A 22,500-nucleotide genomic window follows, 5' to 3' on the forward strand; every position below is an offset into this window, starting at 1 on the left:
CTGACTTGAGGTTCTTAACATGGAAAACAGTTTTACTGATTGTCCTGACCTCCGCAAGAAAGGAGTCTCAGTTGCAAGCTCTTATGGTGAGCCAACCATATCTCACCTTCCACAGAGATAGGGTTTCTTTGAGGACTAATCATTCTTTTATGCTTAAAGTGGTATCTGAGTTTACTTGAAGCCAGACTATCCATCTGGGTTTGCTTGATGCCAAACTAAACTATCCATCTCTTGCTTTCTTTCCTGAACCCAAAAATGAGATAGAAAGGATACTCCATACTTTGGATGACCACAGAAAACTCAGGTACTATATTGACAGAACTAAACCTTTCAGATCTTCAGAGCAATTGTTTATTTCTTGTGAAGGTAAAAAAGAAGGGACAATCTGTCTCACAAAAGACTATTTCCAAATGGTGTGCTAAGGCTATTACCTTTAGTCATGCTAACCACAACAAAACTATTCCAGGCAGGGTCAAGACCCACTCTACCAAGGGCTTAACTTCATCTATGGCTTTTTGGAAAGGATTGAATTCTAGAAGTATTCTTTGTTCTCTGTACATACTTTTACAAAGTACTATAAGCTTGATTCCTTCTCTAGGTCTAGATCAGTCTTTGCAAGGACAAGGGCTCCTGGAATCTTCTCCTTCAACCTCTAAAATATAGTAAGCAAGGGTAATCTTCCCATATAGGTACGACTACTGCAGCAGTGATCAATATGATGAGCATAGTACAGTTGTATAAGTAAAAGCTACCATAACAGCAGATATTCGAATGATCACTGCTGCAGTAGTCGCTCCCTCACTCCACCCATCTTGTTTTTTGGTGTGTTATTTATGCCAGGGTTGTGTTTATTTATTTAGCACTGTCCCATGGCAGAGCCTCCCTCTTTCCGTTATCAGGAAATCTCTGAAGGGCTTTGCACCCAAACTTGTCTTTTAGGCAGCTCAGCTCAAGCTGCCAAACAGTTTGGGTGCGTGGAAGGTAACCTAATGGTTTGGAAGCTGGCAGGTTGTAATATCCTTGGCATGATATAACCCCTATAGCAAAGGCTACTGTAGCAGTGATCATATGAACATCTACTGTTATGGTAAATTTACTTATACAACTCTACTTTCTATAATGGGTTGGTGCCCTGTTCAAGAATATTTCCTCTTCTCTTCAACCAATTAGTGCCAGAACCCTGAATTGGACTAAACTGGTAATCAAAGAATGACTTAGTAAAAGAATTAGTTTTACTGCATGAGCATAATTAAGTAGTGAAATGTTTCGTACTTAGTGTGAAAGATGATTTCACAACATATGCATAAAATCTTCCTTTGAGTTTAAGAAAGCCCTGCCTCTGACAACTGACACCTACAGTATGCATTTTGTACTCAAAATAAAGGCTATAATATAGAGAATTACGACTGAGTCAGAAATCCTAAGCAGCGTATTATGTGTTGAAGACATGGATGTCAAGAAGTTCACCCTGACAGCAAAGTTTGATAGGTGAGTGTTGGCATCCATGTTGGGAACACAATATAGAGGGTTATGATTGGAGACCCGATCATAATTGTTCATAGTACATAGAGCTTTGTTTGCTCCATGTGCTACCAACTGCAGAAAAAAAAAGTGTAGGAGGTCTTAGAAATCCAGTAAATCATTTAGCACTGTCAAACAGATAACGGGAAGAAGTGGAAGTGCCTTTCTGTATAACTAATGGCTTTAAAAGATGTTAGATTCTTTGTTCTGCCACATGTTCTGAGTGTGGCAAAGTGAAGTACTAATGGCTTTTAAAAGCTCTTTTACATTCCGCTGCTGTTGTCTGCTGGCTGATACTGTCAGCTGTTTTACTCCCTAGCATGAAACTTGATCTTAACAGTACATTCGTTAAGCACAACTATGTGCTGTTAAGATCATATCTCACACTAGTGATGTGCCTAACAAATATATTTGTTTTCTTATGTCACAGTATAATCACAACGTTCCATGTACTACATAATTTTATGGGTGGGGATTCTAGAAATGATCAAATCTGGGTGACTACGTAGATAGAACACAATGGTATGCACAGTATCAAGCACCATTTGCTGTAGTTTTGACATGGCGACAGGCGGTGAGCTATGTTGAAGGATTTCCTAACTACAGTAACCACACTGTGTACAAAGGAGAGGGCAACTATCTACCCAGGTATCCAGATCTCTAATCATTGTTTTGTTTGATAATGGGTCATTGTCAGGCCGCAAGCTGCAGGGATTTGCTGTTTCATGAAGGGATAAAACAACATTTCTAGGCATTTAGTGTCAGCCCTTTTTCTATGCACTTGGAGTTTATCCTTGATAGCACATTTTGAAGGGTATGTGTCTTCACAGAACTTGACAATTCTGCCCATTTTGCAAGTATGAACAAATTTTACTTAACCAGAGATCATTGTTGTCAGTGTTAATGACAGACAAATATCAAACAGGAAAGGACCAAGCAGAGATCCAAGAAGGGCATCACTGGTTACTTTCTCTCTATTAGAAAAGGCATCTGTTACGTGGACACTCTGCGTTCTGTCCTTAAGCAGGTGGCTATTCTCCTTAACACTCGGGGATCAGCATTTAGGGCTGATAGCTTATTCACAATTCATTCATATGGTATGGTGTTAGATGGCTTGACCAGATCAAGATAAGCAGCATGAGTAGCATGACCACTATGTAATGCTTGGTCCACTTTTTATGAAGCCACATTGCTAGCCTACTGAGATTATAGATATCAAGAGTAATGGGATTGTAACAATGCACTCATCATTCATAGCTAAGTACTAGCTGCCCTTAGCGGCAATTTTAAGCATTGCTAATTTCCCTTTTGGTGCTTGAAATAACCTATCCCATTTGGTTAGAGATTGGCCTCACCCATCCCATGGTTGATAATTATATATCACCCCCAATGAGAATAACGGGGATCATACAATAGATAATTTAAAGGTACCCATGCATGGGATAAAGCATTTAGGAGCTGCATCTGTCCATTAGGAATACAGGGGGCAGTCCTGGGGTAAATTTTCTGTTTCCCGTCCATAGATTTAAGTTGTGCTTGAAAATGGACAGGCTATTTTGCTTTACTCCATAGCTTTACAGATTAGACTTGTAAGGCTTATAGACCTGTAGTTTTCAAGGTCAATGGTGAGTCCACCATTGTAAGGGACATCATTACAACAGTACTCAAGGATTTGGGAACATAGCCTGTAGCTAGGCTAAGGTTAAACAGTTTAAATAGGGATTCTGCAACTGCATGGTTGACACTGTTCTTTTTAATCAACCTTGTACGTTATCAGGGCTTAAAGAAGTGTTTTTGGTCATTGAAAGTACATTTAGGATATATTCCTTTGGGACGATGGGGTGGGTGACTCAGGGATGACTGGAGTAGGGATGGGATTTTCAACAGAGAAATTGGCAGCAAACTTGTTTTCTGATTTGCAGTCTCATTGGAGTGTGAATGAGAGACATCACTGTGGAAAAGTTCAGTACAATGTTGCAAATTATTTCTTAGTTTTGTAATATAGCTGAAGAAGAACTTGTGGTTATTCTTTGCCTCAGATACAGACCTCAATTCATGGGGTACTTTGTTGGCCTTTACACTTGCTTTCAGTTTCTTTTTTTCTAGTTGCGTTCAGTATCTTGGTAACAATTTTCATACTGATTTCATGCTTGGGAGTCCTGTCCCTACCTGGTGTTTTAGCAAGGTTTTTCTCCCTTTTGTTATAAAGTTTATGTTGAATGACCACCTAGGTGGCTTATTTGTGAATGTCCCAATGTATTTGGTCCTAACATGGACTGTTAGATTGATGCATTTATCTAAATCAGTATAAAACGTTTTAGTGTAGCTGGCTGCATGCTCTGGGTCAGCTATGGGGGATGTCATGGGTAGACACCTTTCTGAAGCTTCTAAAGAAGTTTATTTATTTATTGACATTTGATTACTGGAGAAGTCTAACTGGATAGAAGTCCATTTTCAGCAGAGGCCTAAGAAGAAAAGCTCCAAATTATTACAAAACATTTTAAGAACAATAATTTTATAATTTTCAAAAATAAAACAAACATCTGCAGTTTAAATAATTATAATAAAGTAGACATAATATAACAGCTTTGGTTAAGAATTGATACAAGTTATATGACAATTATTTAATATTTAGAGAAATTTTAGACAGTTTGTAGAAAAATTATAGGTAAATTAGTCTAATACAAACAGGAACTGCAGTATGAAGTAAGAGAAAAACAGGCTTATGGCATATTTAGAGAGAAAGTCAGGGAAGAGAATCTGATAGCAGTAAGGAAGTAAGGAGTTATAAGGAATGAAAAGGTATTTGTTCACATTTAGGAGTATAACTACTGAGGGGCAGACAAGGGGAATGGAAAAGGAAGATGCAGTGTTAGTGAGGTTCAGATCACTCAGATCAATAATGCCTCTGTCTCCGGTGGGTCTGTGGACATTTTGATCCACGGAGTTATACACTAAGTTGTAGGTGTAGGTGTTCTAATCTGTGGAAGAGTAGGTTAAGTCATCAAGGATTACTGAGTTTTTTTTTTTTTGTTATATAGGGATATTTTTAAAGAATGCCATGATTTATACATGATCATCAAGGGACAGGAAGAGGGACCGAAAACAGGCTATCAGTTGGAAGTGCGACTTGCCTAAGGTAAACTGGAGTCCTACAAACTCCCTATTGGAGTATCTGGGTACAGCCTTGAAGGCATACAGTCACTGAAACTCCACTGCAGTTTCCAATGGGCTTGAAGGCATGGTAAGCATAAAACTCATGTACTGAGAGAGTGTTTTTCTTACATTTGAACTATGTCACAGCAACAAAACATACACGGACTTGTTCCAGATACAGAAGTGCCTTGAGATTAAGCAGTTTGTTGCTAAGATTCCTGGCATTCAGAAGAGCCACCTTGATGTTATCCAATCGGGATTTGATGTATTTGTTAAGGTAGGATGTTCTTTAGATGAATTCAATCTAACAAAGCTACTCGGGGGGTGGGGTGGCAGAAAATACTTTCAACAGTATACAATACCCCTTGAACGTGAGATGTAAGCCATCCTTTGCAAAGCAAGTTGGTCTGTTGTATATCTCGTACCAAGCCAATCATAGTAGAACTCCCTGGAATAACACCATCTAGTTAGCCAACTGTTAAACCCAATTGTTTTCTCCTTATATTTAAACATTAGTCTCTATGAGGGGAAGATTCCACTCAGAGCTAGAGTCTTACCCTTATCTGACACTTGCACATCAAGTTCCAGCATGTCCTTCTACATGTCCCTCAAGGTTTTGCACACCAAGCAATTTCCTCCTGTATGGACTACTATCATATTGTAGTTAAACATGTTAGGGGAAATGGTCTCAAAGACCCTTGTTATGTCAGCAATCCTGCTTCTGAAAGGCAGCTGACTTTAACCCTCTCCTTTTCCATCTAGGTAAATGTGGAATTTGTATGTCTAACAATAGTCATTTTTACCAGAAGCTAGTTTATGAGTACAAGATATGGAAGTGATTTGTTGCTGGTGCAGGAGTGCAGTCAGTGGATGTACTGGTGGGTCTTATGCTGATACCTAATGTTAAGAGTTCTAGGAGGATTGGGTAAAGACTGTTTTTTTTAATAGCATCAAAGTATGACAATGTTATGTTATCTGTTTGAGGATACTACACTTGTATGGTGGTCTGACAATGTGCTCTCTATGTGCTGTAAACTGGGAGAGGAATGTCTCCAAATCGACTACGTATTGGCACCTCCCACAGATGGAATCTGCTGTGTTGATCAGTAATTAATTTTCAGTGAACATGAGGCAATTTCTACACTGCCTTAGTATATCAAGTACTAGGAGGCTAGCAATGAAAGGGGCCTGATTTGCTGGCTTCAGTAATATCTAGTTCCATAGGGAAACAAGCCCTATATGAGGAATTAAGGAAGGGACTGAAGGAGTATTAACATAACAGAGAGGAGTAAAAGACAGTAGAGCTGTGGTGGTTTTTATCTGGAAACAAGGAAGTGTGGGGTCCGTTTAGAGTAGAAAGACAAAGTCCAGGGCAGTTGATTGCAGCTTAGTACAGAACATCACAAATTGATTTAACATTGTGTAAAAATGGGCCTAATGCTTACAATACAAAGGAAGACCGTTTGGTGGTACTGTCTTAGGGGAAAAATATAAATTATGTACACTACCCACTATTCAACTACACCTAGTGTGGTGCTGCATTCAATCCAATATGCCAGTATATTAACTCTAATTTTTAAGGAGCAGTCTAAACATCCTTAGGTTTCAATCCCTTATTTTTCTTACTGTCTCCTATTGCCTAATTTTGCCTAATGTTGACAAATTTCCTTGTCTCCTCTACACTGGCTTCCTTTTTGTTTGTCAACTGCAAACTGCTTGAAGTTATGTCTGCTTAGTTCAGTGTGGCAAAGTTGACTCACTTGTCACTGGTTTCCATGGGAACTCAGTGCTGATGAGGTTTCTAAGTGTATCCTGGCAGTGATTCCATACTTTTGGGAGATTTCTTCCTTTTCCATGTTTGTTTAACCACAAACTTGACATATGTTCAAGAGGTGTGGGTGCTTGCCCCTTACATGGGGATTGGGTTGCATGGGTACTCCCCCCCCAATAAAACAAACTGTATTTTCAACTAGTTGTGCTCAGGTACTTTTCTCCTGGACAAGTTGTAACTCGACAAGTCATAGTGGAATCTTCTACTATCCATTCCCTCATCTTCTCCTAGCTCTCTTTTCTCATACTTTGATTTCATCTTTCTCTAACACTAGTTCCTAGTCTTTATGCTACTTTTATTTTTTTGCAATTATTGTCCCTTTTGACTATATTACACCTGTGTTGAACTGATGCTATTTCTATATTATGCCAAGTCTGGTAATAGAAAACACAGCCTTTCTCGTATAAGTTATTTTAATAAAAACACAAGTTCATAGGCATATATATGCACATAATTCAAATACTGTTGCTGATTTATATATATATATATACAATGTTTGTATTGTGTTATAAATATATATGACTCTACCGCTGTATTTGCCAGTTGGAATTGGCTTGGGTAATGGCTGAAAAGGGTCCGTGGACCAGTCCACCCACCCAGTTGACAAAGTACAACAAACAAAAAATAAATGTTACAAATGTTTATTACGTTGAAAAAAACACATGGTAAAATTTCTGGAACTAGTGTAGAAGTGAAGGGTTAGATATACTGAATTTTTCACCTGATTGTGTAAAGGAACCCTCAGTATAACAACATTCTAACCTATGTGCGAGCTGCATTTGGAAAAGTGAAAGTACTCTAATCAGTTTCAGGTCATGACATTTAGTGTAGGATTCTTCCATCAGTTTGAATTGTGTTACATTCTGACATGCCTATGGAAAAAAAACAAAATTCCATTGTCTTCCTTTACTAGGCACATTTAACCCTAGCCAGTTTTATGTATATGCCATGGATCTAGGTCCCTTCCTAAGATACCTAAATGGCAGTCCTTTTGGGGTTTTTTTTCTTAGCTCCGCTATTTATGAGGAGTGTATGCCACTAGAAGTGAGAAACAGGCATATATTTTTAAAAACAACACTTAGTTTTAAAGTATACTGCTCAACCTGTAAGTGCAAAAAATCTGGACAAAGTAAAAAAAAATAATGGGGAGCACAAAGGTCTAAAAATAGGGACAATGTTTAAATATCGCCCATGTAAACTTATAATGTTAATATATAAAAATATGTTGCACTAGCATGAATTGACTGAAGGATATGAAGTCTGAAGCTGTTATTTTGTCAGAAAACCACAACTTTTATGAGACACAGTTCAAAAATAAGAGGCAAATATCTGGATACTCTATGAAACTCTGAACATTTGGGAGGTATGTTTGAAAGTACCTTCTTTATTTTAAAGTGTGGAGACTCTGAGGATGCTCTCTGGTTGGATAAAACCATTCCAGTTTAGATATTTCATTCTTGCCTATCTTAAATTGAGGATTTTCCAAATCAAATACTCAATGACTGAATTCTCAAGTCACATAACATAATTAATTAGCTAATTAGTAGGGACTTCCTGAAACTGACCTATCTAACAATGACTAACAGATAACCCACCCCAGCATCAGACAGAACACCAGTCCCTCTTGTGATGACCCTTCACCTCTAGGCCAGTAACAAGGATCCTCAATCCTTACCACTGACTTCTGTGGGGAACGTTCACTGGGAGGATAACAGGTAGACACCCAGTATTTCCAGATGCAGCTCTTGGCTTCAAGTACAATCAAGCATAATTTCCCTTAAGAGCAAACAGGGAACACAGTCAGTCTGGGCTTGGTTCCTTTCTTTTTCTCCAGATCCCCAATAAGACTCCCCACTGGCACAGCTATAGAGTTGAGTCCTTAGCCAGGGTTCCAAGCCAAGTCCTCCAACACTCTCACTGTCCAACCAGTGCTTCTTGTCATTGCTCAAATAGCAGACACACACACTCTTTGCGATTTGATTTGCGCACACACACACACACACACACACACACACACACACACACACACACACACACACACGCAAACCCACACACATTGACTAGCTATGTCCCCTCTTGCCCAAATTATAAAGTAGTTATCACTGCCACCAGAACCCCTCACCAGCTACTTTAAGGCCCTTACAAGGGTACCCAATATACTGAGTGAAATTCCTATTAATACAAATGGTAGTCTGACCAACAGCAATGCTATTAGGAGTGCCCTATGGCCCACACAGTGTCACCAAATAAATATGCAAATACTCTCAAAACTTAAACATCTCTATAAAGATGAGCCACAGTGAAAGGTTTAAATATATTTAATAATAAATAATAAAAAACAAGAGAATACTAAATATCTGTTCACAGTGACATCAGAGTTCAAAATCACAAGAAATATTTAAAATAACATTCCAGAACAGACTCAGACAAATAAAGGAAAACAACATCTAAACTAAGCTTCAGTATATTCTTGAATGAATTTAAGAGAATTACTGTGGTAGTAGTGTTGCGGTAGCATTGTCACCTCACATTAAGACGTCCTGTTCGATTCTCAGCTAGAGCGTCTCCTGCGTGGAGACATGCGTGAATGGGCATACCTTCGCTGAAGGTTGTGCGTCAGGGCCAGCAACCGGGCACGTAAAAATCTACTGCCAATCATTAGTGGACTGGAGTTCCGCTGTGGTGACCCCTAACTGGGAAAAGCCGAAAGACACAACTATTCCCTACTCCTACTTACTTAATAGAGCAAGACAGATGATGTGGTGAATGGTCCTTCTTGTTGTCAGGCCCAAGACAGAGTATAGAATGCTCAGTCTCACTAAGAGACTTCTCAAAATAATATCTAAAATATTACTTCTGGTATAGCTTGTAGAATGACATCACTTATGATCGTCTGACTTCTAGTTCCCATGCAAACCCCCCTTGCTGGAAGCTGGCAGGATTTAGCACCTACATGTAAAAATAAACACATAAGGGCTTTTGCTCAGATCTGTGGCAGGTGCTGGAAGTCATAAAACAATTTCATACCTCCACTCTTCCAGGGTAGTAATTAGTTCACCCCAAAGACAATACAGAAAGCTTCCTAGTACATACTTTGTGTCTCTGGCTGCATTGAAACCTGTAACACCTTTATGGCCTAGCCCATAAAGTGTTTTAATTTCATATATATTTTAAAGTTTGCTGGACTGAGGATAACTTGTTTTCCGGTTTCCTCTATTAAAATATATTCATTTAAACAGTTACAACAGTGCATGTACATCCATGTTCTCTCCAGTAGGGCACACTGTGAATACATTTCATACACAAGCACTTTACAAATACCTTTTCAACACAAACATCCGTAGAAATGAGTTTGATATACACATGACATATAGTTCTAATACATTTGTAACACAAGCATCTTGTATAAACCAGTCTGATATTCACAAATGACATATAATTATTTACAAAATTGCAGCTAGCTGTGCTGGCAGTACCTCCTATCATTTCACCCCTCACCAAAAACCTCTGTTTTATCTTATTTCCATTTCTGAATGCAATCGGATGGATCAAGCTTGAGAAACAAAAATGTTACACAGTTTGGAACATACTTGCCAACTGGCACTGATTTTCAGGGACATCCCTGTTTTACAGGCAAATTCTAGCTCTGGCCCTCTTAATCCCACCTAAAATGGGTGACTTTTGAAGAAAAGTGGTTGTGGAAAAATACTGAAGTCAACATGTTTTGTATTCTGTATTTAAAGGGTTGTGAAAAAATTCACGCGTAAAAATCCTGATTGTCTGGGAAAAATGATCACACTGGAGGAATGGATGGAGTAGACTGCTGCCGTTAGATAAAGCATTGTGCGCAATAACCGTGCTGATTGGCTGGTAAAAACAATTTTAAAACCTATCAATTTTAATGAAAAAGTGTATCAAATTTTGCGGTTCATATAAAGGCTCTATATATGGAGAACTTAAAAGTACATTACTTATCATGTAAGGCATATTACTATCTGCCGATAGATTCTCCACTTGTAATGAATAAAATAAAGTACTTGCTATGCTAAGAGTAAAATACTTGAAGTTCCAGACTTTTGAAGAAAAAATCTTGCCTCCTGAAGCCCCAACGAATCGGCTGCCCTGCACGGCGCTGACCCGGCGCTAAGAGAGGCTGAAAACTCATGAAAGACAAAGAGGTCAGGCTGAACAGAGCCAGAAGACCTTATCCCGAAAGTCTCTGGTGCAGCTTAAACAAGGCCTCTTTCCAGATTCAAGAAGTGAGGTGGTGTTTTAACAGGGTTAGGGCGGAGGAAAGGTAAGCAAAAGAGCAAAAGGAAAATTTTAAAGGGAGCTGTTTTTTTTAATTATTTTTTGTTGTTTAAATCAAAAATTTTATTGAATTTTCTCAAAGTAAGAGGGGTAAATGAATAGATTCCATATACAAGTAGAAATAGGAACAGGAATGATTTCTCGTAAGAGAAATGAAACAGGAAATAGAAAACAGGAAAGCACCCAATACAAAACCAAGATGAGCCAAATATGTTTGACAAACATAGACAGAAGAATGTAAAAGCAAGAGATAAGAAAAAAAAAGGTATGGGTTTAGTGGGTGTTTAAATACAAGCAGAATGTGGATGGAAAAAAGGATCACTGTGCAATCTAAAGAGATGTAAGACAAGAAAAAGCAAAGGGAGGGAAAGAACACAAAGAGAAAAGGAGGGAGGAGGCCAAACAAGTTTGAGATGCCTGGAAAAAAGGAAAAGGAAGTAACATTCAAGGGAAAGAACCAAAAACCACATGGAAGGATGATTTGATAGAAAGAGATGTGTAAGGCCAGAAAAGGAAGATAGTAAGACCAAAATTCAGAACATTGAAACCCAAGGTAGACAACTTGCTCTAAGATAGACATTCTAATCAGATGACTAAAAAGCCATAGATTGGACTTATCATTCTCACATTATTCAATTTGATGCTCACGCAAATATGATTAAGGCAGAAAATCAGGCAAATGACTCTATATGAATAACAGCAAAACTGTGAAAATGGCTGAAAATGTTGGCCAAGGTTGGCTGCAAGGTGACTTATGCAAAAAGCAAATGGGAAAGCAAATATAGCCGTCAGCCGCCCCTTAAGTTTCGCGCAGATGGCATGAGAAGACAGGTTGAAAGGCAAAATAAAAAGCTCCAGACTTTTACAGTTAAAAAAGATGGAACTTTAAGGTGGAAAAAAGGTTCAAGAAATCGAAGAGGAAAAGTGAGGAAGAAGAAACTTTGAGAAGGGAGGTATAAAGATACAAGTAGAGGATTGCGGTAGGCAAAAAGATAGAGGAAATGAGGTTGTTTTGTAATCAAATCTAATAGGGTGAGGAGAGAAAGACCGATGAAAGCTTCCGTGGATATTAATGCAAGTGTAGGCGTCAAAAATGATGTAGATGGAGGAGAAGAAAAACAGTTAAATGTAGTGCTATGAGGAAGGATATAAGTGAAGACGGCGGGGTGGGGACAGGAAGGGGCAGAAAAGAAAAGATATCAAATGGCAAATCAGAACAGCATTACATCAACTATGCATCAGGAAATAATACCAGTAATCACATTGAATCCCAGCCAGTTAAGTGCATTGTGAATTTCTTTGTGACTCAATTGCTTCTAACGCTAGTCAGAAATGCAAGTGTTCGTATGCTACATACCAATGAAATATGCTGTAAAAGATCCAAAATGTAAGGTAATATTAATCGTAGGATATCTGGCGATTGGTGGGTTACCGAATAGATAAACCAAGGATGACTTGCTCCCAAGTAATAATTTCAAAAATCTGCCCAGTACATTTACTAGGAGACCGAGTCAGGAACACCGGTATAAGGTATCAGCCCCAACCTCCACGGGATGGTGGCAAGTGATTTATGAGGGATAAAGTTTGCAATGCTGCTGAGGGCGCAGCCTTTGCTGGTTACGCTCGGTATATGAATGAAGAATATGCCTAGGCCTCAGTAACGCATAGGATGGATGATACATATTACACCAGCGCACGCAGTTTATGGTCTAAGGTGTCATGATACGCACGAAGATGTGTACTGAATGGGTAGCATATTTCGCATATGGCCTGGCAAGCAAAGTCACCTAAACTAGTATTGCAACTGGTATTTGGGACACACCAATGAATTCACCTCAGGGAAGTAGCCCCTATATGTCCTGCGACAATAAGAATGAATTAATGGCATATTTTGGTCACGGAGGGTGAAGGATTTGGTGTCAGTCTCATGCGGGTAAGAAAATGACTAGATGGGTAGGATATACACCCAGAACAGTTAAGTATAAGACTCCCAGCAACATAGCAGGGTCCTGCCATAATAAGCCAGAATCACCGTGCACTGAGTTAGAAAGACAAACTGACATAACTCTGGGATATTATGACTATGTCTCCTTACCCCTCTATGAATCTCAAAGCTAAGACTGGAAAAATCAAAAGCCAGACCGGGTCAATCCTGGACGATAATAGGAACGCAGGCTGCCATCAGATTGATTAGAAGCCAGATTAGACTTCATAAACGCAAGTATCCCAGTGAGCAGAATTCAAGGCTGAGTGAGTGTACAAGTAGGTACCGAGATACTAAGCTGGAGTAATATAAGCACAGATAAACCGTAATACCATCTTCCTTCCAGCCGGCGAACCGCGGTTCTTCTCTCTTGAGAGACAGGCAATAAATGTCATGTGTGGTACCAGCCCAAGCATAGTCCGACAATGCATGTCATGAACGATATCCTTCCAACGGATAAACTATTTTTCTAGGGGAAATATATCGCGGTTACTCTATTCCAATTGTAAAGAGTTTAGCCTTCTCTATCTGCATTTACGCTTATGTATTCTGCTAGGTTTTATAAGGATGATACGACGTATAGTCTATACCATCTTCTCACAAGAGATGTCCCTACGGATTGCTCAGTTCCCTAAACGCTAGCCTATTCCAATTTTCACCAATACCGGATTCCTGCAGCTATACCACGAAGCCATTAAACTCTGTGTAGATATCCATTCCATGTACTACACTTTGCGGCACACGAAGGACATAAGTTCTACCGATGAAGTTTCAATTTTGTAAATTAGAAGTACGTTACCTGGGTTAACCTACTGCTGGGAAGGGAAGGCTTATTAGATGACAGGTTATTCGTCACACTCCCCCATGCCAACTGGGCTGCTGTTAAAACATGTCCTTTAGTATTACACCCATGAGTTGATTCCCAACTACCAAGAAGTGCACCCGCCATCAGAGCCGGGCATACGACATACCGATGACTCGCTGGAAGATTTGCTGAGGCCTGTGACTTACAGCTTTGCAATTATTTACTAGGATCAAGCAATCAGATATACACAAAAAAGACAGTGGGGGCATTTACTTACAGTGCAAGAGTAGCAGCATGTAGATTGCAAACAGGATTTTATGACAGGTGTTATGCAGTTTTGTATGACCGGAAGTTGCAACCAGTGGCATTTGGAACTTTAGCAAATTAGACCAGTAGCACGAAAGCATTACCACACTGTGTGCAAAATTTAATAGCACTTATAGAGTCATGCTGCCAGCATTACCACACTGTGACCATGATCTTAATGCAACGCAATAAAAGCTTGCAGCAGCCATCCTGCAGGACCACTTGGTCCAATTGAGACTAGCAGATATTTATCCAGTATGACTACTAAGCCTTGAAAGCCACGCATGATTTCTGGAGAGATGCACTACCTTAAATCCAGCCATATATTGCTAAGCAGCCACAAAGATCTATGCGCAGAATATGCTTTGCGGACTCACAATATTTTAAAGTTACTAATCTTTAGGATCTGCAGATCTGCCCTACTACATTAACACTGGACACACTTTGTACGGAACAGTCGTATACCAGAAACAGGCACCACGCACTGTATGTATGCAACGACCACTTAGTCAGACCTGCATAAGATCACTCCCAAACTTATCAGGCCAGCTAGCAGGCACTGTTGCTCAGATAAGGCATGTTCTTCCGGACAGGATGTAATGACCGCATAATGCTAGTCAGCATGCTTAAGGGTGCATGTGTTTGCTCAGCAATAGAAAATAGGGATAAGCCGCCAACCCAAAGGAAAGACATTATGCACAAAGACAGTAACTTCAATCTGCTACAAGTCCAACGGCCAGCATGGACTCCCATCTCATGGCCACTTGCCTACCAAGCCGCCCTGACCCTGGGTTCTCATTGGTAATGCATGTTTTTGCTCAGCAGCCAAAAAGGCAGCTGGGTGTCCAGTTTGGGAATGCTGAAACCACACCTACATGCGTTACAGCAGCAGACAAATTGATTTTGCATTACTAAACCGAATTAAAACTTAGCACAGTACTCCTCCTAAATAACGACTAGATCAAAAATTAGGCAGAATGCCCAACCATTTTGACCAGCAATAAATATGTTTTGCCTTACTATCTTTAGAGTGCAAGAACACTTGAAGCGAATTCCTCCCACTGAATAAATTAGCTTGGTTAAAATTTTCCACCCTATTCCACTAGTTTGCATAGTACAGAAAATATGCAAAATCTACAGGTATGGTTCGCGGCATCCACCCAAAATACCACGGACTTAAGCTGCCCGCATCATTTCCAACACTTCTATCCTTTTCTATACAGGCAGTATGGAAAAACTCGAATTCGGTCCCGGCACAACTAAAGAAGTTCTGTGTTAATAATTTTAGATTTATAACTATAGTGATTGTATGCTTTCCGTGACACACTAACTTCAAATGTAGTAGTGATACAAACGGCCTCAATCACAACCAGACCAATTTGACTTCCTACATTATCTACCTATCCCCTGGGGCCACAATAGATATGCTAGAAATCGTCTAATTGGGTCCAAATTGAATTGAAACACCATCTAACCTACCACCCACAGTCAGCAGGGAAAAGGAAACCAAGCCCATGTTGTTTTGAAACCAAGTTGAGCCTTACCATGGCACAACAACACAGTGTCTTGATTTATCTGTCTACCTTCTTCTAACTCTTTCATTGACAAGACAACTATTTGCCTCCTCTCAAAAGGAGTCACCCCATTTGAGTTAGCCCTCCTTTGACCCTATTACGCTTAGTGGCAAAACAGTTTGGAGGCATGGGAACGTGAGGGGGTGAGGAGATAGCATGGCAGTTGAGCAAAACCAAAACTAACAGCTGCTTCTAATGAATGATTGTTTTCAGGTTCAAAAGATCTACAAAATCCAATACCCTAAGCTGTTTAGAAATGGCAGTCTGGATTAAAGAAAGGTCCTCATGGATCCACCTAACATCTAGTAAACTTTTTTAAGTTAGATAAAAATTGAATTCCCTGAGATCCACCCCAGATAGCAGTAACCATTTTTTGAAATAATGAGAAATTGCATCAATGGTTCTTTGTAAATAGCGGATTGTTTATAACTAGGATGATTGTAATAATAAGTTTTTTGTGTTCTATGCCATTAAAAAAAGAGACAATAACACCAGCAAGCATGTAAACTTAATGTTTTTCAAGCTATACATCAATATGCATATGCATTTGAAATGGATGAAAAACAAAGTTGGAAAAAAAAAAAAGATGTAAATGATACTAGTTTTGTTGAAAAAATGCTGTATGTATATGGCCACCTATTATAAGCCAGGGCCAAAGCCAAATGGGAGTTATATCAGTGCAAAACAATATAACCATAAAAAAAGTGTGATTGTTATTTTTATTTGTAGGTAGGAAAGATATAAATGGTTACCATATGGCTGTTCAGTAGGAAGATATTTTTGGGATATCTGATACCAGCTATCAGACACACCCAAATGTATACACTTCAAATGCTCTCTTAAAATGCACGTTAATCAAATAGGTAACATTGATCCGTCAAGGTAACATTGATGCGCTATGGATTTATCAACAGCAAGGTCTCACATACGCCAGCAGGAAAGGATCATATGTAATTGGGCGGCTGGTATTTGCTAGGCGTATGGGACAATAAAATCCATCTGTATGGGAGGAAAACTCCCAAAACTGTTAGAGAACTGTGTCAAAACTTTCATTTTTCAAGTAGTAATGCTACATTTTTCAGCTTTGAATTGGTGATACACAGATTAACGCTTATGAGAACAGTAGTAAGCAGAACCGTGTGCGCTCGATCACCCTAGCCGGGCGGCTAACTTAATCCAAAACAAGTTTGGATTTTGATTAACCTGGTCCATAAAAACCTCTTGACGTTGACTTTTTTCCAAATGAAATTTGGATTCTGTGCAATCGTAGAATATTTTTTTTTGCTGCTTGGTTGCTGCATGCCATCATATTTTGCTGCTTGGCTGCTGTTGTATTACCATGTAATTTTAAAATGATAATATTGAAGGTTATCTCTGCCAATGCTACAAAGCATATTTCTGATTATATGAGAAGGTAAACAACGATTCAAATGTTATGAACAGCATGGAAAAAATTGTAAGGGAGGAAAGCAAGTAATACTGAATGTTCAATGCCTTTTGTATTCTGTATTCTGCGGGTTAAGCAGAAAATGTTGGAAATGCAAACCGCTTTTACGTTCTTGGAAAATTAATCTCACAAGAATAACTGTGTTAATACTAAACTGCTGATAAAGCAACTGGCAAGAATAACTGTGGTACTGGCTGGTAAAACAAGTAATCAAACTAAAGTCTTTCATGAAAGTCCTCAGCACGTGTGCGGCAGGAGGGTCTATATAAGGAGAACTAAAGTACAAGAAGCCAGACATGTAAAATAAAGTAGTCATGTAGCAGATCTCCATGCACGTAAAATATTCAAGATTTTATATAGTGGTGAATTACATTTAATAAATAATGATAATAATTAGAGTTATAAACTTCTCTTATTTCAGAAAATGGATACTAATTCACATTCTCTTATTCTGTCAACGTCTCTAGTTAACAGTAGTAATATTTTAGAAGTGTCCCTGATTGTCTCTGATAATTTCTTAATTTGTCCCCAGTTCAGTTGAGATTTGTCTCTGATTAGATGAGAGCTATTACAGATTGTCAAGACTATAGCTGTTTTACTTTGAATTACATTAGTAACTCGATGGGTCTTCTTTAAGTTTCCAAATGTTGTATTTTCTTTATAGTACCCTATAAGTTATGAATTATTGTAAAAAAATAAAAAATCCTACCTATGTATTTCAAGCCACAAAAAGAGATCACGATACAGCTAGGAGTACATTTAATAAAGAAAAGCTACACCCGCTCACGCCTGCACGTTAAACTGAGGCCCTCGTTTGCGCGAGCTGGTGGACGCTCCGGTGGATGAAAAAGATTCCAGCACACATATTGTATGAAAGGAGTTGGGGGAACTTCCTCTTTGCCCTCGCCAAATTTCCCATAGTAGTGGAAACACCAACTTGGGTCTCCCATGAAAAGTGGCTATTGGCTTAATGGCACTACACTTGTCAACAAGTATAAAATAAATAAAACACTCGCTGCTCTTTGTTTTCCCGCCCTTTTGTCAACGAGCGTCACGGCAGTGGGGGCGATACGTTAAAAGCTACAACACCAAGTTTATGTGAATCTTTTGGCATACGATGAACAAAGGTAGAGAGAGTGATATTTATGTTTAAAAGAAGTTAGGTCGTTATGTTGTTTGGAATTAGATGATCGTGATTCACGCATGCTGAGCTATGAGTAAAGGGAGCGTAACCTCGCAGGACTATCACAGGGTGAGCTGCTCTTATCTCTTTGCGATTTATTTGATGGGTCCAGGCGGTTGGCCGAACCGGGGCTATTCGTGTTGGAAATGATGGCAGCTTCTACTTGAAATCAAATGTGATACAGTGTTTGATAACCTCATGTATTGTCATAGACAGCCATAATGCTGTTGTGTTCTTTCTCCCGGTGGCCTTTTGGGCAAACCTCGGAGACTTTTGGTTTGTGACCACAATTTTAGTTTTTCAATATAGAAACTTAATTTATTCTACATTGTGACCAACTTTCCGGAATTAACAATTGTTTTACAAGTACTACAGTTATTGGCACATTAGCAGTGGTTAGCATGTCCATACAAATTATGTTCATAGCTTTTTAAACCTAAAAGGAAATGCGTGTTCAATTCCACCATTTTTTGTAGCGTATATGCCTTTCCCTTGCCACCTTTTCCAACTCATCGTAGGTACCCAGATCTTCCATAATTTCTCAGATTCATACCATTTACAACCCACAAAACTCCAAAGAACCATCACCCAATTGAGAAAGTTCCAAGAGCAGCTGATGGTCAAATGGAGGGCAGGCAAATGTGGCCAAAGAAATAAGGTTTCCAGGCATAGTACCTAATCAACAACAGGTTTGGCAAGGTTTGCTTGTTTCATTTCTACTTAGGATTACTAGTTTTAAAACAGCTCAAAAAACATGACATGGCCCTACAAACTCTAAACAGGGGGTCCAGCAATCAACATTTTCCATAAAATAATTTTTCTAGTCTGTCATAAAATCTTCTATGTATGAAAAAGCAGGAGGAAAACCATGGGATGGCTGAATTAGCAAAAATAACTCCTTTACCAGGTGTGAGAACAAGATTATTTTATTCCACAACAATGAGTGCTTTCGTTCGAGTTACATGGACTTCATCAGAAATTTCTGATGAACTCCATGTAATTAGGACTAAAGCGCTCATTGTTGTGGAATAAAGAATCTTGGCTTCACTTATGCCTCCTTCTTTTGGATTCTTGGTTGGATTACTTTATTTTTTGTTCTTTACCATGTGTAAAAATGCACAACAAGAGTAATTAATAATAATAAATTATGCTAAGCATGCATACATTAGAGACACATTTTTAAAGCAGAACCAAACCATTAGCAAGGCATCTAGCAGCAGCTAACCATGTTTAATTTTTTTATTAATATGGCCACACAGAATTAGTATACAGACAACAGTGGTACAGGGAAATGTTTGCTAGTGAGCAGTAGAGGTTTGCAGCAGTATTTACTTTGCTGTAGTGATATGCTTGTTACCATTTCAGAAATATACAGCTTCAAAATATGGCAGTACGGAGGAGGCACTGACTGGTGATTTTCAGAGAGCAAGTTATCATTCCTCTGGTTTAGCAGAATGCTGCAAATGATGGAAATAAGGGAATGTTTGACCATATTTAATGAGAATGTCAAATTATTGCATTTATATAGAGTAGAGGATGTTTGATAGAATTAAAATGATGGGAATGGGGCTGCTTTTTCTGAACTTCATTTCTTATATTAGCATAAGAGCTGTAGCCCTACATAATGGATCTTTAGAAATAAATTTAAAAAAAAAACATTGTGTTGATGTTAGTATTTTATAGTTGGGAATAAGGGCACACTAGCTGTTTGTTGTTGAGGTGGTGAATTGAAGACATTTTGACTGAAAACAAATTGGGTTAAATCAAGGACATTTTGATTGGGTTTCATCTTCCTGACACATTTGAAAAATATTATATAGCTCATTACTTGAGTCATTGCATTGTATATAGTATGGGCACATTGCTTGTACAAGACTATTGTGTGCTGTATTGGCAGTTTTCTCCTTTTTCCACAGTTGTGTGACTGCAGAGTTGGTATATGTAAGATGTGGGTGGTGTGGAGGACTTGTTCCCCTACAGAAAGACGATTTTCAGTAAATGTGGGTAGAATTTAGAGGAATCATGTCAATTAGTCATAGAGGAAGAGTTATTGTCTCTTCTTTTTTATTTGTTTAACTGATTGCATAGTGATCTAATTTATATACATGTAAAATAAACATTGATAACTGTCTAAATTAAGGCATACAAATATGGTTCTTTACATAATTTGATAGGCACAGGATGGTTTAACTGAAAATAACTTTTCAGTAACTGTGCAGGGCAACAGCTGAGAATGATTTATACATTTATGAACTGTGTAGCCATAGTATTTGAAGGCTAGTGTACATTTTTAAAATTTGAAATTACTGGAATGGAGGAAGGCAACAGTGTGAAGCTTCAAGTGCAAAATAGACTCCTTATTATGGATGCTTGGTACCAGGATTTACTAGTGCTTGATTGGTTGTAAACAGTCCCTGGAACTTGCAATTTCGTGGTGCCTTGGAATGGAAGAAGATAAGCTGCACAGAGTGGACAAAGTTGCATTCCTACCACGTGGAATGAAATAGTTAAATGTTCGAGTAAACAAAGAAAATCCCTAGGGATGGGTATAAAGAAAATGAACAGAAAGGATTATAAACAATAGTATTCTGATGTTGTCTCTTAAAAAAATTAATTCAAGACCAGGCAGGGTACATTTAAGGGCAGAATGTTTTACAAAAGAATGTGTCAACCAGAGAAAAAAAAACATAAAGGTACCAGCTTTGTAAACTGGTATAGGGTGTACTTAGTGGAATTCTAAGCATGGCATTTGTATTAGTAGTAGTTGCATTAGTTTTACGTTTATTAACCAGGTGAGTGGGTTAATCACAAACCCTTTTCAGCAATGACCTGAGCTACTGTACAGTAGCAATGGTATAATTAACAATTACTTGAAAAAGCAAAGGCAGGAAGCTCTGTAACATCATATACCATGTATGGTTGTATCAAAAGAAGCATGAAGTGGAAGACTTGTGTGTTATTTACTGATTGATTTATTTGTTTTTTCAGTAAATTTCTGGATTTATATAACATTTGGAAAGCCATGTCTCGGGGATTAACTCCACCTCCTTACTGCCCCACTGAGATCGGTGTCATGAGGGATTGTAATGCTAGCGCTGTTCGTTTGCATGATTACATCATGAGGGGCAAGCTCAGAAAACTGAAACGCCTTTTGAAGAAAGGTAAGAAGCAATTTAAAATGAAAAATTTAAGCCCAGGCACTATGATTATGTAGTATACATATTATAGATTCCTGGGTAAATATTAGGCAGCTGGTTTGCGGGATTACAATTCTGGTCATACATAAAGTCAGAATCAAACCCTGTCACTTGTATTTATGAGGTTAAGGCCTTAACCGTTTTGTCAGCCCCCCCCCTTTACAATTTTCTGTGCCAATGTCTGTCACAGGCATAGTTTTATATGTAGAAAGTGCTTTGTATGTTCTCTGTTAGCCACACTCTGGTTAGTTACAGTGAAAGTCATGTAAACTCCTCTCTTGAGTATCACAGTTTGCTGAGGTCCATTTACACACACACAGTGTTCTGTTAGATGAGACCCTCTAGAGTGTGTATGGGCCATTGATAGAAACACCATAGGCAGTCCCAGACATGTCATGTAGCACAGGGCATGGGGGTTTCTACATTTCCTTAGACCACTGTTGCAGCAGACAGTACTGGCATTTTATTTTTACAATTAAGTAACAGAACATTAAGAGGAAAGAAGTCTATGGAATTCAAGTTTCCCCTGCCAGCCACCACCAACATAAGCTTGTGTCAGATGCAGAACTCACAAAATACTGCTGTTGTTGAATCTGTACTGAACATTTGTAGTAACTTTGTAGAGTTGTAAGACTTTCTTGAAATACTGATTTGTCAGAGAAATGCATAATTTTTCTCATGTTGTTGGTGCTTGTAAAATTACATTAAGTGAAATTGAAGTTGAAAATGTTATACTGAATCCTGCCCGTAAATTATAGCTGAATATATTATATGTTGATACCATTCAAGATCTAAATTTCTTTTTAATCTACTGTGTCTGCCAGAATATTCCACATATTTTTGTAGCGTAAAGTGAGTTTATGTTTTGTTGTATGTCTAATAACCTGGCTGTTTGTATCATTTTTTAACAGAGTTTACAGTATTTATTCTTCTCAGCAGTCAGTTTACATCAAGGAGTTACTTGCCTGACAGCACAGATTTAGCCGAACATTTACTTTCATGGAAAATAAATAATTAATACAATTATGTTATTGTTAACCCAGCTGCCATTCATTCTGCACAGGAGTGCATTCAAAATCTGTTCCTTAACGATGTAGAGAACTGAAATTGCTGCAGGAACTGTGTGGTGTTCATTAGTAGCAGCACATGTGCTTCTGATGCTGGGAAGATCAGAACGCTGTATCT

At 38.6% G+C, this 22,500-nt stretch overlaps 1 protein-coding gene across 1 annotated transcript in view; it reads left to right on the top strand.

Annotated features, from left to right (window-relative positions):
- The first annotated feature begins 18,011 nt into the window (after window positions 1-18,011).
- Window positions 18,012-22,500, top strand: part of LOC122814477 (inactive serine/threonine-protein kinase TEX14-like) — a 555,764-nt gene continuing 551,275 nt past the window's right edge. Inside the window, exons 1-2 of the mRNA XM_044087056.1 lie at window positions 18,012-18,187; window positions 21,107-21,279. Coding sequence (XP_043942991.1) covers window positions 21,141-21,279 — 139 coding nt within the window. The 5' untranslated portion in view covers window positions 18,012-18,187; window positions 21,107-21,140. The remainder of the gene's footprint in view (window positions 18,188-21,106; window positions 21,280-22,500) is intronic.

Source organism: Protopterus annectens, chromosome 10.part0 (genome assembly GCF_019279795.1).
Source record: "Protopterus annectens isolate FY-2018-M chromosome 10.part0, PAN1.0, whole genome shotgun sequence".
Taxonomy (NCBI): domain Eukaryota; kingdom Metazoa; phylum Chordata; order Ceratodontiformes; family Protopteridae; genus Protopterus; species Protopterus annectens.